This window comes from Cygnus atratus, chromosome 12 (genome assembly GCF_013377495.2).
Source record: "Cygnus atratus isolate AKBS03 ecotype Queensland, Australia chromosome 12, CAtr_DNAZoo_HiC_assembly, whole genome shotgun sequence".
Taxonomy (NCBI): domain Eukaryota; kingdom Metazoa; phylum Chordata; class Aves; order Anseriformes; family Anatidae; genus Cygnus; species Cygnus atratus.
Window position 1 is genome coordinate 18,065,861 of NC_066373.1, and position 17,028 is coordinate 18,082,888.

Here is a 17,028-nt window from a genome sequence, read left to right on the forward strand (position 1 = left end):
ATCTATATTATTCCTAAGTAGTGAACATAACAGAGTAAACCACTTAAACCTACTTCAGCCAAACATTTAAACCCACGTAAAATACTTGAAGACCATCTTAGTGATAATAGTCATAATCAATGGTAATTATAAATGCCATCTTGAAAGCAAGAAGAGGTGATGGAAACATAGATCTCAAGTCTGTTGCAAGAACTTCTAGTTCTACAAACTAGTATTTTTTTCCTTTGAATTATTTTACATTTTTACAATATTCACAATATTTTTTATTATTTATTTTAATGACATGGTGCATTACCCATGTGTAAATCAACTCAGGTGGAAATTAGGTGGAAATCAGGTGGAAAAAGAACATTGCTCAAAGTTATGATATGCTCACAGAATAAAGATAATGTGATTACTTACCAAGTTAAAGATAGCTATAATCAGCAAGGCACCTATAGTGATGACTGCTAAAGGAAGCCTAAGTAAAGGCATTGTTTCCACCTTTTCTGAGATAGCACAAAGATGGCGCAGAAAAAGCCACCGTTCTGAGCAGTGCTTCTGTAAAATAATAATAAAAAAAAAGTTTTAATGACATGGACAACATTTTGGTACGTGTGAAGAAATATTTGTAAATTTAAAAATACTTTTGTCTATGCAAGAGAGTCAAGACTCATTGTTGGAATCCAAATTTAGAGCTCTGAATCTAGTAATTCAGATTTAATGCCTAATGCCTTAAATTCCAGGCTTGGAAATTAAGATAATGATTTCTGATTTCAAAGCTTATCAACGTTATCATTGGGTGATAACATTTTCTGAATGTCTGCTATAAAAATAAATAGCAAACTATGATCTGATTGAAAGTGCTAAAGAAATATTAATAAAAACATAGTGACAGCCTGCACTGTATTTTTTTATTCAGATTTATAATACTTTACTGGAACTAAAGTTTCAGATGACTAAATCAAAACCAAAGACAGTTCCCTTGCCATCCTAGTAGCCTTCATTTATTGCTTCAGAGAAAATATATTTGGTAAAGCATATGCTTTTAGAAGACCGCAAACATTGTTCAGGGATGCTATACTCAAACACTGCCAGTGTAAAACTCAAGCCTGATGCAGTTGTCATCTTGGAATTTTCTTTTTTTTTTCTCCATGTGTTTTAAATACGTAGAAACTATACATGGATACATATACACACACATCTCTATATAGACATACACACATATAAAATCCATATAAATAAAAACTATACTATGTAAATGCCGTGCATGTTATCTAACTATTTTTAAATTAGTAATAAAATTTTACATGTGTAGAGAGTGCACCGTTTTTACCTTCCCCTTTTACACAATTTGAACCTGGCTCTGTAAGAGACCACCACGTTCTGTGACAGATTTCCTGGGAGACCACCCTCACCAGTCTGCAACAAGATGATGGTGGGATGATCTCAACAGAACTTCAAAATGCACTCCCACCCTTGGTCTAGCACAACGAAGATTTGATGAGTGTAAGGAACACTCTAAAATCCCTTCCCTCTCTAACCCCCAGTCTCCAGACAGCTCTTGGAGAAAAGAAGGAGTTTATTTCATTTTGCACAGTTGAACTCTATGTCACTACAGGCTGTTTTATATATTTTTAAACAGCAATTGCAGACATTTAGTGATGCAATGAAAAATTGATGTAATGGTGAATTATGGTGAATTTCGAATTCTAACAGCTATGAAATCATTGTCAATGAATTATTCATATGTTTGTGGCTTTCATAGGGCTTTACATATGATTATGAAAACTAACCTTGCATTCAAACTCCTTGAGATTTTAATATTGTTTCCAGTATAGAAATCTCAGTATTTACAACCAAAATTACTATTAAGGATAAACACGGGGGAAAAAAAAAAAAAAACAACACAAAAGCAACCCCATCACGCAAGTGTTAATACCTTCCTCTTCCCTCCTAGCCATCTATTCTGGCACTCAAATCATTCCGAACTACTGTAAGAACTTTAAAAGATGAAAATCTGTTTCAGGCAATGCAATCTACTGGTAACCTAAAGTTTCAGGCTTCTGCAACTCTTATTGAAATCAACAGCTTAATTCATCATCCTGAAAGATAGGCTGAATTGTCAAATTATATCCATCTGCTTTTTTAAACTTACCATACATTTCTCAGCAAAGCATACAAGCAAAATAAGTACAATGATGATTGCAACAACACCAAAGGAGGTTCCTAGTTCTGCAGTTCTAAACAGAAGAGAAAGCATTAAACAAAACAGTGTTAAATGAAAATGTTTTTCAGGCTATATATCAGCCTAATGTTTGCTAACAGCATTTCTCAAATTATAAATAGATCGTTTTTTTCTAATGGCACTGGATGTCCATAAAATAGCACAAGTTATTGCTGCTCTCTGTTGCATAAATATAACTTTAAATTATTCCACTCCGTCCCTAAGAGCCTGAACTATTACCCCCATGCATAAATCACATGGAAATTGTACTGCAATAGCTGTGAAAAAAGCAAGTATCCCATAAAGGTCAGAAACATCAAATATCTGCTTTCTTGGAGATATGAGAAGAAACTAAAGTTCCTTCCTTGTAGCTCTACAAAAAAAAAAAATAAAAAAGGATTGCTGATCACTTTTTATTTTTATTTTTTAAACCAACTAATCCCATTTTTCTATTCCTCACTCGGTCAGCAAGCTTACAGCCAACTATTGTTATAAAATAGTAATTATCAATCAACTGACCATCTCCCTGTGTATATACCCAGTCATACATGATATTTAAGAAATATTTCTATTTTATTTCCATACTGATATCTGGGCTGTTATGCCAACAACACGAATGCACTCTTTTATAGTCTTAGGAAGTGTATCTTTCTTAAGCATAAACCCTCAGGAACTCCAAAAGACTTCAAAAAGTTTCATGCACATGAGTTTCTTTTAAACCATTGGTTAATTTGAATTATAAATTATTAAAATACTGACACTTACTTTGGCATTATAAACATCTGTATCAGGAAAATGCAGAAGAACACAAAACTCGCACAGGCAAAGTAACTCTTCAGTTTTAGAATAGGAATGGTGCGATACTGAAACACAGATTATAATAAATCAGATTACTATAAAGAACAATTCCAGGATATTTTTTGAATCCTATTACATCTTTGTGATTACATATATATACACAAATTTATACTGTACTATTCAAAACATGCACAGAACTAAAAGGCAACAAATGAAAATCAGTGAACAAATATAAACAGCCCAGTCCAAAGGATAATTTCTAACCTAGAGGGAAATCCACCACTGAATATGTAAATCAGCACTTCAGATACAAATGATCACAATTTTACAAAAAAAAGGATATACACACAGTATGAATATATACACGTGCTTGTGTGTACCAGTAACTATGTATGGTGCATTACGGCACAGTGAATCAAAGAACAGAAAACATACTCTATACCTAACAAATAATGGTGTTATACTTGCAATGAAGCAACCACAAAAAATATTTTCGTTATATTTTATTTTTTAAATTCTCATTACTTTTGAAATAAGTTCTTTATATAGTAAAGCTGACTAAAATCCTACTGGCTCCCTTATGGCAAGAATTTAACCACAGATCAGAAACAATCTCCTTTAATTTAGCATTAATAACTAGCATTATCAAGGAAGAGTGACCAGCTCAAATGAATCATGAGATCTGCTTCCCATTAGTTATCAAAAGCCTCTTTGGGTGTGCGGTCATATCTAGACTCCAGTTTAAGAATGGAAACAGTTTCAACTTTACTCTTATGCTGCTCTGAAGTGCAAAACAAAGACCGAAAAGGATTATTTTGATCTTACCAACCTCTTTTTCAAGACCAGGTTCTGCAAATATCAGTGAAAATCCATAGAAGTCATCAGATTTGCTACACCACGGACTACATACAAAGAGACATGTGTTACAAGAAGTATGCAGCAGGACCAGGGAAGAGTGCAAGAGCATTGCTGTTGGAATTACAGCTCTATAGTACAGAGGGTGTTGGTGCCATGGTTTTATACACATCTGAAAGCTCTCGAAGGTCTTTGTGTTTCATAGTTTGACACATGAGCTGCTAAATTTTAATGTTGTTGACAGGCAGATCCAAAACTTCCACAGACAACAGTGTTTGCTAGTTACACGCAAGATATAATTCCAGACTTTCTTTTGAGTTTTAAAAATAGGAACATATAACATCAAATGTTAGAGACGGCTTACAGCCTCCAAACATTGCCCATAGGTATTACCAGGCACCTCTTAGGAATAGGTGAAGTACAGCGTTAACAGCCTTGCTATGATTTCTGTCTTTATACATAAGTTTTGTTCAGAACTGCACCCCATTTCCTCATAGATCTTAATAATCAGAATGCAAATATTGACTTCCTATCCCTGTACTGGAGTTCACCTCATCATTTCAGAGGGTCCTAAGAAATAAAGCAGTACTTTTGCTATTTCATAGTATCAGATCACATTGAACGGCTAAACTAACCATTTGCTTCTTGTTCTAATAATGAAAATAATGATATTATTACTGCAAACTAAAGCAAAAAGAGAACTTCAGTAAACAAAACCAAAAAAAGCAGCAAGACAAAATCCTGGTAATGTTTTCGAAAAATAAATTTGCTATCTAGACTTAAAATTGAGAATGCAAATTATTCTTGAAGAAAATATGAGAAAAAAATAAAGTACTGCATACTTCGTTGAACTGAGTCCCTCAATGGTTGACATCATTTCATCATAAATATCTTCTTCTATCCTTCCCTTTTGAGATGAATTTCTGTGAATATGAAGTCCATGTCACAAATGTTATTCAGAAACAATTAATGGCTTATAGATACAATTCCTCTTTATCCAAACTCCTTAAATATGTAGAAAAAATTATGTACTGTGGGATTATCAGACATTGTTTATCTTATTTAAACAGCTTTTTGATAAATATGGGTATCCTAAAACACATTAAAATAACATCTGGCTACCTTCAAAATCAGGCAAATATTTTAAAATAAATTATGTACTTTTTCAAATAGACCTAAGTCAAATGCATGCCAAGCACAAACAAATATAAACAAAGCAAAACTCCAAGACAGAAATCAGATACAGTTATAAAGTATGCTTTCTAGTGCTGATAATGGCAACATCAGAAAGCAAAGATGAAACTAGAAATTCCTATTAACTTCTCCTTCCTCTTACACAGTTATTTCATAGTCCTATAAAAAGACAGAACGTCCTCGTTACATCTAAATGTCAGTACTCAGAATCCTAGAAAGACAAGAAACCCAGGAATAAAGAGGGAAATGACATTTAAGCCACTTAGCCAGCCAGTTACACTCAGTTGTTGTCAATGAGTAAAGATAGGCTCAAAATTAGCATCCTTAACCATTAAGAGGTTAACCCAGGAGTGTGTGAGCTGTTAGGCAAGGGAGGGGACCCTCTAATTATTTCTAAGTAATATAACGGAGGTAAACAATATAACAAAGAGTATGTGCTCTTTAAGTACTTGAGCAACAAGATAATCTCACTACCAAAAAACCACAGGTTACTGCTGGGAATCAGCAAAGAAGTTGCTTTTTCGGGACTTATAAAAGGACTCCACCAAGAAGGGATAATAGAAATGGCTTTTGCTGCAAGAAACTTGAGAAAGCCGTCTAAAGCTATACATCTGTGAGTCCTGTCTCAAGAAAGAATGGCTTTTTCCTAAACCACAACAGTTGCTAAGCACCATCAAAACCAAACCTGTCGGAAGTCCTCTGGCGCCCAGTGGAACACAAAGGTATTTCCTAAACCAAATAAGGAATAAAGAACAAGTTACAACAACAGAAACTCAGCCTCAAAAATCATCAGATTTCAAGTAGTTCACAATTTTAAGATGACAATAATTATTTCAACCCTCACCTTTCTTTTCCTTCCTTGTGAAGTGGAAGAGTCACTGCTCACGCTTTCTCTATGGTTCAAGTGGGCAAAGGGCCTGGCTGCTCCCCAGGACTCCAAATAACGTGTCATCCGAACAGATGCTCGCATCTTCAGCCCATCGTTAACTCTTGTTTTAGGGAGATGATTATTTGATATGCACTGTTTGGACTAACAGAAAAATGCAGTAACTTAGAAAACAAAGTGATACAGATTACAAACAAATGAAGCTCAGGGTAGCTAAGTAGTTTAAGAACAATCTAGCAACTTACTAGGACTCTAAACATTCATTGGCAATGTGTCAGCCAACCTGATTCCTTTGTCTCATTTAATTTGGGCTAAAGCAAATCATGACATAATTAATTTGGTTGAGCTCCCATTACAAGCCTTCACTTGTGAAACAACTTTCAAGCTTCCTGGTTTATAAGTGATGATGCGAGAGATCCTGGGATCTTAGATGCAGTTTCCTTGCAGTCAGCACAAGAGCAGAAGCATGAGATATTCAATTTCTGAGCTAGGGCATATCAAAACAATGGTCAGGAGAAGATCCCACAAATGACACTCGGCCTTAGATCCCTATGCTGCAGGTGAACAGCCAGGCAGTACTCATACAGCAGTACCTCTTTAGCTTCTAAAAGGAAGCTAAAACTACAGAATAAACTGATAAATCATTGACTGGTTAACTGCTAACATTTCATAGGTATCTTCAAGTGAGTAGGGACCATTTAAAGGATTAGATCTTAAATCTGAGAATGTGTGCAGTGCATATGATGTGTGTGTGTGTGTGTGCGCATGCGCACCGTGGCATACAAAAAACATACAAGTAAGATAAGCTTGAGCTCTTGGTAATTAAAAGTGACTCCCATAAAGATCCTGAAGGAAAGGAGTTTGTCTTCGTTCTTCTTTCTTTTAAAATATTTTATTGTCAACCGCAAGCCAATTCAAACCAGCAATACCCGATGTGTTTGTAGTTATCCGGCCCTAAATAGGTAACCAGCAGTTATCTGTATACCAGTATATCTGTATACCTTGAAAATAAGGTGAATCTCATCGAAAACAGTGAGGAAGAAGTTGTCAGAAGCTACTTCACAGAGAATATTTTAACTGAAAGTGGCTACACAGTACAGGTGCCCTTTCGTTACTTCATCCCACCTTTTGACCTTAATTTGAGAGTCACACAGTTCAAGCAAATACATAATCCAATACAGATTTTGACTCTATGCAGGCCATGTAAGAGAGTTCAGTATAACACTTATTACCTTCAAGCTAATAGACATTTCACAGAACAGTAGGATATGCTTTCAGATCTAAAGTCCCAAATCAAAGCTATTCAGATGACTCATTCCATGTTTTAATTCTGTTCCTGAATTAAAAAGATGCATGCAAAACAGACAGCTACACAATTAAAATGTATTTATTTAAATATACATGTTTAAAAACATACACATACCCTTGGATCAACCACCAAGTATGTTTTGATATTCATGGATTCAAGGTAAGGATCTCTAAGGTGTCCATTTCCTTCTTCTACTTCATAAGCTTTGCCTAGGTGATTTAACGTTGCTTCAGTGATGTGTACACGGCTGAGAATGGAAGAAAGAACAAGAGACCCAAACATTTACAGAAAGGTCATATTAAGCATCTCATTTACATTTCAATGGCTACTGCTGACATTTCTGCTTTTCACCCATTCTGTGCTTTGGCAGCCAACTCCGAAATCCTGCTAGTATCTAAAACAATATTTGCAATCCATTGCTGCAGATCTTTGTGGCACATCTTTCATAATAAATATGCCAAAAAACACTTTCCAGATTGGGATACTATCAGCATAAAATTAAGGTGAAATAAACACAGTAGGAGCCAGAGAAATACAAAAAGCAAGAAGAAATATGATCACAGGAGATTCAATGACTAAAAAAACAGACATACAGGCAGGTTGTTTTTGACAGCAAGAGCCACAAGGAAAGTTCACATACAAAGCACAAGAGAGGACTGTCTTATGCAGGAAACACATGAGGAGGGGAGGAGAAATTGACAAAGAAAATATTGAAAAGAATTGGAAAAGGCTTTTTTTTGTTTCTTTTTTTTGTTTGTTTGTTGGTTTTTTTTTAGTCAACGAGGAGGACAATTCTGAAAGTCTGTCTTTTCTGACTAGAACAATTTGAGTGTAACACAGCAACAACAGCAACAGACTTTTAATGGGTGCAGCTAGCACTTGTCTGTATCCGCTCATGTTTTCCCTTGGATGTTCTTTAATCCAGTATCCTGAATCATGTATTTCCATATAAATGATGAGTAATACCTTTGCACAGAATCTCTCAACAAGAGACTTTAGTACATTCATAGGAGTGTACGTGTGTATATATGCATATAAACAAATATATAAATACATTTTTGTTATATTCTTTCTAGTTGTTCATCTTCCCACTGCTTTTCTCAGTTTCCCTTGGCACTGAGGGGTTAACTAGTGCGCTGTCATTCCTACAGCCTGTCAGCACGGAGCTGGGAGCAGAACATTTCCAGAATGGAAGCTGACAGCACTACAGAAAGGAGATCATGGTCCCATCCATCTCAACTTCCTTATCCTGTAGAGGATACCTGAAGATCATTTAGCCAAGACCTGGAGACCACTGGCTATGGCTTCCCACAAGGAAGAACAAAAAATTCTTCAGTTCTTTCAGAGTTAGAAGGTAAGAGTTTTGGAATATAGAAGATGCATGGTTTTGTTTACTGGTAATTGTCTCAAAAGACTGGTTTTTCTAATTGTTACCTTAGTTAAGCAGTTTTGTAGTAGAGGCAAACCTTCAAATCTTAAATTTTATAGCCTGCTTTAGATCATCATTTTCCCCCCCTATCGGAACTGAAGCATACTGGGTGATGTCTGTATTAAATAAGCACTAAATCAGTCGTGTACTGCAGTAAGTTTCCTGTTTTTTTTCTACTTATCTCATTTGTTCAGTGTCCATAATTTTCCAATTTTATCAAGAATCCTCTCCCCTCTTCCCAAAGTCATACACTATCACAGCACATTTCAGATCTCACTGTATATGTCTTCCTATTTAAATGACTATGCTGACAACTTCTCAACAGTTACTGATGCTTACTGGACTCCAAAAGTTGCTAAAGTTGCCTCTCAAAGGCGAGTTTTAACACGCACCAAGGCACCTGATGTTAGTGCACAATATCTAACATATGCACTCTCGTTTCCCTGTGCTAATGTGTCTGAGAATAACATATTACAATCTTTCAGGCATATACATCAGAGAAATAGTCAAATGCATTTTTAGTTTTGGTGTTATGTTTGTTATTTCTGCTTTACCTGTGTATTACATTGTTATGAATACAAATCTTTTTTAGTTTAGAAACGAATGAGGATATTCAGTCAAAGGAAATAATATATTTATAAAAGGAGAAGTTTCCCTGCATCCTTTCAAATGTCTTCAGAATGTCTTCGTTGACAGAAGCCCAAAACATATATCCTTCCTGTTTTAAATTAAACCCTCACACTGCTCCCAGTGACAAAATTTCTGCTGTCTTCCGAAGGAGCAGAACTAGCTAGGATTGCAAGCCATGGAGAATCCCAGACAGATCACTGTTCCACAGAGGAAGCTACATAACAAATAGAAAACCCCCCCTTCCCTGTGAGGCTTAGTCTTCCAGGAATGGAAGGTTTCCTTCAGCTAGTTTTAACACGTGAAAAGCAAGTGCTAGACATGTATAGCTACAGAAATTATTAACTGTAATGTTTTGGAATCAACAAGCCAACCTAAAAGATCTTCAGTCTTTAAGAGAGAATCAAATATAAGCATGACAAACATAATAGAATAATCAGCTTTTAACGTTAGGCAATAGTCCTAAACATGACTAAAAAATAAACTTTCATGCTATGTTCAGTCATGTTGTTTGCTTTACCAACAAAAGAAATTTTACAACTTCATATTCTTGTTTCATCGTGCAGAATCACAGTAAAACACTCAACCTGGATGGCATTGCAACTGTTAACTAAGATCCGATTAGTTTGTTTTCTGTTTCTGTTACCAATGAAAGAAAAGAACTCATATCCCCTTACTATTTTGCAGAAAATCACTTTGAAGTTACAGGATTTTACCTAAAAGGTGTTCAAGGCATGCAAATAAGATGACACTTACTGATGATACAATGTCCCTGCTTAGAATCACTTTCCGAGAGAAATGATATCTTAATGCTTAATGTTTTTTAATGGCAAACATATACCCCTCAGAATGTCATTGCATTAGTAAGCATTAATTTGCACAGGCTACCAAGAACATGCAAAATTACAGCGTCATTTGGGAATGGAAAAAGGAAAAGCTGTAACATTATCTTTTTTGTACAAACTAAAAAAAAAAAAAAGAAAAACAAAAAAAGAAAAAGTTTTTAGCTCAATTCTAATCTCTGATTCAACTTCAAAAATAGAAAACAGGTATATTTTCCTCAATGTGGAACATACAAAGTACTACTATTTTTAGAAGCATTTATATTTGTCCTTTTCAATAAGGATCTTCAAAAAGACAGCAAAAAGATCAACCTCAGGCCCAACACTCCTCACTGCTGAGCAATACACAGCAAGTTACTCTACTGCTTTGCCTCAGTTCTTCCACCCAGGACTACTCATTCTGCCCATGACAAATGCTATGCAGAAAGAATACACAACAGTCAACAGCTCCAAATTCTTGCTTGGCCACTTCTCACCAGGGTCTATTTTAATTTCTGAGAGTTGGGGCTTGTGGAGTGTTTGAATATAGAGCTAATATCAATTGGTCCCACCTGATTTATATGTCAACAGAAACATCAGGTAAATATTCTGCTTTGCCCTGTCAACATAAGAAATGCATCTATTCTTTATCTAAACTTAAAATTACAGTACACAACACAAGTTAACATAATGTACTGCTAAAGCCACACAACTTTCTCAAATGAAGGAGAGGTCAAGAAGTAGTAATTTTCCTGAGAAAAAATTGTATAGCTCATTGAAAAGTAACCATCAGAAAATATTAATATTTTACTGCTCAGGTAAGTAAGTACACATTTGGCCTATTTTCTTCATGCCATTAGGATGATTTGCATTATGGCACAGTTACAAATTCCAGACTCATAAGCCACAATTATGAAAATGGCGATGATAGAGCGAGCCAGCACTGAGAGCTAAGGTTCTCACCCAGGTACGCCCGCAGACTCCATGCGGTTCGCTAAGGAAACGTCGTGAGACCAGACATCGTACTGCCACTTCCTCAGGCCGATCACGCCGCACAACACGTTCCCAGAATGAATACCAACTCTCATGTTGATGTCCACGCCTGTGGCTTCTCTCACCTGCCTATGGAAGAAGGAAGGAATATGTTTTACATTTTTGACTTTCTCTCTTCCTTCTGGAGATCTATTAGGGTTTATTCTCAACATACACCCACTGCAAAGACAAGAGACAAACTTATGACCTAATGTATAACTATCAAAATACAGGTAATAAATGCTTTTTGAAGGTCAACAAGAATACTAAGAATTACTCCATTCAATATCTTCATAGACTCTACACAATTAAAAAGTCTTCTGTGCTATACTTACTTTATTGCTTCACACATGTCAAGTCCCATTTTAACACAGTTCCTGGCATGAACCGGCAATGACACAGGTAGGCCTGAGACACAGTAGTAGCAGTCTCCCAGGATTTTTATTCTCATGCATTCATTCTCCTGTGAAATTAAAGTAAACATATTTAACGGAAAAAAAAAAAAAGTGAACTGCAAGTAGGCCAATTACACCAAATCTAGGACATGTCTACACCATTTTGAGGAAGTCAGGCTCCATTCAATCCTGTTTGAAGCAAAACCTACTTCTAATTTTCTGCGTCCAAGTGCCTGGAAGGTATTAGATATGACTACTTCAAGCATTTCTGAAATAAAATAATCTTATTTATTTCTTACTTTATTCTTGGAACTGCTGGCAGTTGAGAAACTATAAATGAAATTATAGCAGTGAAAAACTGTCAAAGAATTTACCATCTGAAGGATGAAATCTAATTATCTCTCTTAATATTAGTCTTTAATTTATTAACACCTGAATAATAAGTGGTTTGTTCACCTTTTCCTCAATTTTCTCATGGCAGTCTCATAAATAACATTATGTAGTGACATAAAATCTGCACAGAATTTAGGGAGAAATTAGGGTTTGACTGATGATTAGAGATAGCTTAATTTGGGACAGCTCACACCTTCACCTGCCCAACCATCCGTACTGTGGGAACAGCTCAGCAATTTTTCCATCAACTCTAAAGTACCACAATTTACAACCAGCCCAAGTCAGTGACAATTTATCAAACTAAGCTGTTCTCACTCATCAGTCCAAGCCTTAAGAGAACATGTCATTCTCCAACATCTGAAGCCACCCCATAGGTTCTGATTAAGTAGGCTTAGACAGTCCTGTACTTCTCTGTTTCAGAGACCTCTGGGGTACCTTTAGGTCAGAGCTGGTAGACTTTAGTATCCAGCCAAGTGTCCATGTTAGCCATGGACTTTTATTAGGTAGTTTATTAGGACGCCTACAACATCCTCACATTGTGGAAGAGATGACTGAGAATATTTCCTTGCAGAATAAAAATAGCACAAAAAGCAGCACTCTCTTCTTACAGCCCAACCACAGAGTTGCAAAAGACCTTGACTCACTAAATCCAAATATTTTGTTAAACAGTGCAATTTGCGGAAGAAATTCAAGCATATCACTCAAAATCTTAAATCTGTACCCAAGGAACAGTTGCAATGACCAAATGTATTTAATCCCAACTTCTACTGTAGCATAAAAAGCTGGTGGCAACTAGGATGGCATGACTTATTCCAAGAGTTCTTAATAGCTGCTTCAATACAATTTAGTAAATATGAAACTTTTACTTTCCAGCACTTGAAGTTTTAACAACTGAATTTTAACTGAATGAAAGTAGTCTTTAATCCCACTGTACAGGAAACTGCAATGCGTACCTTTGCAATCTGATCAAACTTTCCAAAAAGTTCATTCAGCATTACTACTAGTTCCTTAGGAGAGCAGTCACTGGCAAGGCGAGTAAATCCCACAATGTCTGCATAGAGAATGCTACACAAGGACAAAAGGAAAATAAATAAATAAATGATATATGAAAATATGTCTATTCCGCAGTCAGCTGAAATATTAAAATGCATTTAATTGAAAACACCTCTCCTTCAGAAAAAAAGGGCTCAAGTATCTCAACTCATTAGAAGACCACACATGAGTTTGGGACAGACTATCTTTCAACAACAGGAAAGAAGTCCACTTCAGCCTGGAAGTCTACCTCTGAATTTTAGTTTCACTGGACAATATGCATTGGTAAAAACTAGCAGCTTATATTAATATAACTACTTTGGAAATTAAACTTACCTTACATTTTGGTGTCTTTTTACATACAGACTGTGGAAGTTGTTGTCATGCATTTGCCTATTATCATTAGTTTCCTTCAGTCGCTCTATGATTGCTAGCTTCATTTCCATAGATATATGAGCTGGCAGTATGGATAAAAGCAAATTTTCCTAAAGGGGGAGCAAAAAAATTAATGATGCAAAATTCTTCATATAGTAACTTTGAAACTGCGAGATTTTAGTGGCCACAAGAATGAATTAAAGATATAAAACTTCCTTATTCAAATAGCCTTTGCATAATGCACGTCAGGTTCTCCAGAAAAGACTGTTCCATTTCAGTTCTCAAAAGCAAAAACAATGATTTTACATTTAAGTGCGTTACATAGGTTGCTGGGTTTTTTGGTTTGTTCCTTGTGCCCTAGATGTCACATCTAGGTATGAAACAGGAGAAAATTAAATAAATAAATCAGTATTACTAAAATTTCTAGATAAATTATTTTTTTTCCTGACCAACCTCAGGATTACGTTAGCATCTGATAAAAATTCTGATAAAAGCTCACGCTCTATAACTAGTAATCTATGCAGCACTAAAAACCCTTATGCATTCACAAATGCTGGAATAAGTAGCTGAGAACCTCAAGTGCTGGGAACACAGCAGATACAAAACTGATAATATGCTGCTGTAGCTTAAACGAACCAGGAACTGATGCCACTGAAATAAAAGTCTTCTGAACTGAGTGAGAATAAAGACTTGTTATAAACCACTTACGCTATTCGACTATTCAGTGCACTGCATGTTTTGCTGGCTTTGTCTTAAAAGCCTGCTCTTGAAAGAAGAGAGCACCAAGTTGTTGGACAGAAGACAAAAGGAGAGTAGTTTTAGCCCAGGAAAGACTCTGCTGCCCCATAGAAAGAGCCACCACAGAAGAGAAAATGTTGTGTGGAGCTGCTGCAAGCAGAAACTTTTTCAGATAACACTACCAGCAAAGCCAAGAGATTGTGTAACTGAGTAAAACTCTGCCTGTTTTGACTAAATCTTTGTCCACCTTTCCTGAGCAAAGGATGCAGCAGTATACAGATGGGAGCAAGTTGCCAGAGCTGCTTAACCAGCACCTACCAGCAAAAATAAATGCCTTGGGATCACAGCAGGAAGAAGGGGTCTGTCAAGTACTTGACTAAACTAGCCATAGACTGCAGTTTGGCTTGAGGCTGCCTCCCAGAAATAGAAACTACTTCTTCCCCTCCCCTAGCATTTTAGTACTAGGGGAGTCAACTTTAGGGACCAATTTAAGCCAACAACAGAGCCCCGCTGGATGTAACGGGGCCATTTGATACTGACACATTATACAGTTTTCCAGAAAGTGATGATGAACTCTGACCTGCATTTCTCACATCATTTCCATTGGGAAAAAGTGGGTGGCAAAAAGGCAGCTCAGAATTGTCTGACAAATTACAACACAGATGAAAAGTAAACTGCCCGTAGACTTAAGCTCATCTACACTTCAAACAAGCAACCACAGAAGACATGCAAGTTACCACATCACCCAAAGATGTTATAGAAAGCACATTGCTTGTGTAAGCTGCTTAAATACTTCCCTGGCTGTTGTGTAGGGCACAGACTTCTGCTAGGGTGTTCACGCAGATTTGTCATCTCATATCACTAGACTATCATCAGAGGACAGGCTGCACCAGCAGCGTGACATTTTCTTTTCAACTCAGCCAAGTTGGTCACTTTTCAGCCCCTTCCTTTCATCTCGTAACTTGTGGGCAGAGAACTCAGCACACATCAGCCTTCTAGAGCTGCCAGCTTAAACCCTTAACCCAACTTATACCAGGATAAAAGAAGAAAGGCATACTAGTTTCAACTGATACTTCTTTACAGTCCTTCCTCAGTAGAAAACTCATGTTCCTTGCCTACTTCTTTAAATACCGCTGGAGTTTAGAGATATAATTTATAATCATACTCCAAACAACACCGTAATGTATTATATGATTTTTTTTTCTCCCTTAAGTTTCAATTTTCTCCTTCTAGCAAAAGAAAGACTTTGTGAGACAAGAAAATAAAAGAACAAATATTGCAGAATTACAAAGCAAAAGCATGACCAAGGGAAGCACAAAACTAACCGTTGAAGTTACCTTACAAGTATTTGTCAGGACATTAAGGACATTTGCTTTTAAGTTACCAGTCCCTTTAACTTTTTATACTAGGAAAGAAGTTAACTGAAATAACTGGCAATTACATTCCTGTTACAAATATTGTGATTTTCATACAGACAAGCCACACAGAACAGCTTCTTCCCTTTAACTTCCTTCTTTTGTTACTAATGGCATAACTTTTGACATTAGGTAGGTATCACAAAGATCAGCCCTAGCCTTTCAACAGGCATTAGTCACAAACCTGATAAAATTACACCAACTTTAGAAATGAAAACAAGCAATTCATAACATGAATTATTTCACTTACCTGTTGCCTCTTTTCAATCTTCAGTTTCATTCGGACCTGAATGCACTTTAACGTGTACCTATACAAATCCCATGAAGCAACCTGCATTTGGCGTTTGTGAAATGCACCCATCAAGTTCCCACAAAGGAAAATGACAGCATTGGCAAGTACCTGCACAAGAAGAAAAATATTTACCTACAGCAGAACAGCCATTGATCTTTCACCAATACACACACTTACTAGTCCCTCAAAAAAAAATAAAAAGTATTCGCAGGCCTTAATTTTCCCCTTACCCTGTCACACACCAAATCATGGCATTTCAATTAGCCAGGATGTGCCTGGGAAATATAAACTAACTTACACAGTGACAGCATTCCTGTACGAACATTCAGTAGTACAATGTAAAAGAGAATTCTGCTGTATCGCTTAACACTTTCATTTGCAGACACCAGTGTTTGATTTAGGGATAATCCAGCCAACAAACTCATGCATCAGCATACTGTCTGAAGTCTGACAACATCTGCAAAAGAGCTGGGGTGCTGCTTTGAACACACCCAATTAATAAGCTTTGGGAACCCTGAAAGGCACCTGTAGCACTCCCAGGGGCAGCAGCAGCCCTTTTGATCCACCCAGTAGGCAGTACCAGATGAAGTAAGATAGGACCCATCTGAAACAGCACAGATTGGGAAGAAAGATTGTGGCAAAGTTTGTTGTATTTTAAGTAACGTTAAAATAAATAAATAAATAAATCTGCTTCTCCCACTCAGGTCAGCAAACCCAAATGCATGATAAATGAAAATAATTATATTATCATAAAAGCATGCAAAACAGATGTTGGTCCAAGCTCCAAATCCTTGAATTGTGGGGACATTTGGTACTTATCTAAACAGGATAGTTATGCCAGTATCAAATGGTAATATGACTAGGATATTTAATTTCTTAACCAAGTAGCTTCTCCTTACCTGAAACAGAAGGGATCTCTTGTCTGCCTGAGAATCCTTGGATAACACACTTAGAACAATAATATGGGAGAGAGCAGAAAGAACACTAATTATAACTGCATCTCTCATCCCAAAAGGTAGCATGGTATAAACTGTGAAGATTATGAATAGAAAGAATGGCACCTTTGGAAAAAACAAACAAACAAAAGCGAGTCACACACACACTCTTACATGTTGTTATGTTCACCAAAAATCACCAAAGAAGAAGGAAAGTAGCAGCATTCTTGCCTATTTTCAAGCCAAACAATAGAATATTGACATTTCAAAAGCACAGTTAAAAACATGAGGGAAGT

General features: G+C 36.4%; 1 protein-coding gene across 15 annotated transcripts in view; it reads right to left on the reverse strand.

Annotated features, from left to right (window-relative positions):
- ADCY7 (adenylate cyclase 7) overlaps positions 1 to 17,028 on the reverse strand; it is a 61,264-nt gene that overhangs the window by 11,265 nt on the left and 32,971 nt on the right. For all 15 annotated transcript variants that reach the window (XM_035543352.1, XM_035543353.2, XM_035543362.2 and 12 more), the window contains 14 exons: positions 16,697 to 16,858; positions 15,756 to 15,905; positions 13,314 to 13,462; positions 12,899 to 13,010; positions 11,493 to 11,620; positions 11,089 to 11,247; positions 7,363 to 7,495; positions 5,898 to 6,083; positions 5,739 to 5,782; positions 4,702 to 4,782; positions 3,834 to 3,906; positions 2,972 to 3,069; positions 2,138 to 2,222; positions 403 to 540 (listed from right to left, as the gene is read on the reverse strand). In XM_035543352.1, the coding sequence (XP_035399245.1) occupies positions 403 to 540; positions 2,138 to 2,222; positions 2,972 to 3,069; positions 3,834 to 3,906; positions 4,702 to 4,782; positions 5,739 to 5,782; positions 5,898 to 6,083; positions 7,363 to 7,495; positions 11,089 to 11,247; positions 11,493 to 11,620; positions 12,899 to 13,010; positions 13,314 to 13,462; positions 15,756 to 15,905; positions 16,697 to 16,858 (1,698 nt within the window). The remainder of the gene's footprint in view (positions 1 to 402; positions 541 to 2,137; positions 2,223 to 2,971; positions 3,070 to 3,833; positions 3,907 to 4,701; positions 4,783 to 5,738; positions 5,783 to 5,897; positions 6,084 to 7,362; positions 7,496 to 11,088; positions 11,248 to 11,492; positions 11,621 to 12,898; positions 13,011 to 13,313; positions 13,463 to 15,755; positions 15,906 to 16,696; positions 16,859 to 17,028) is intronic.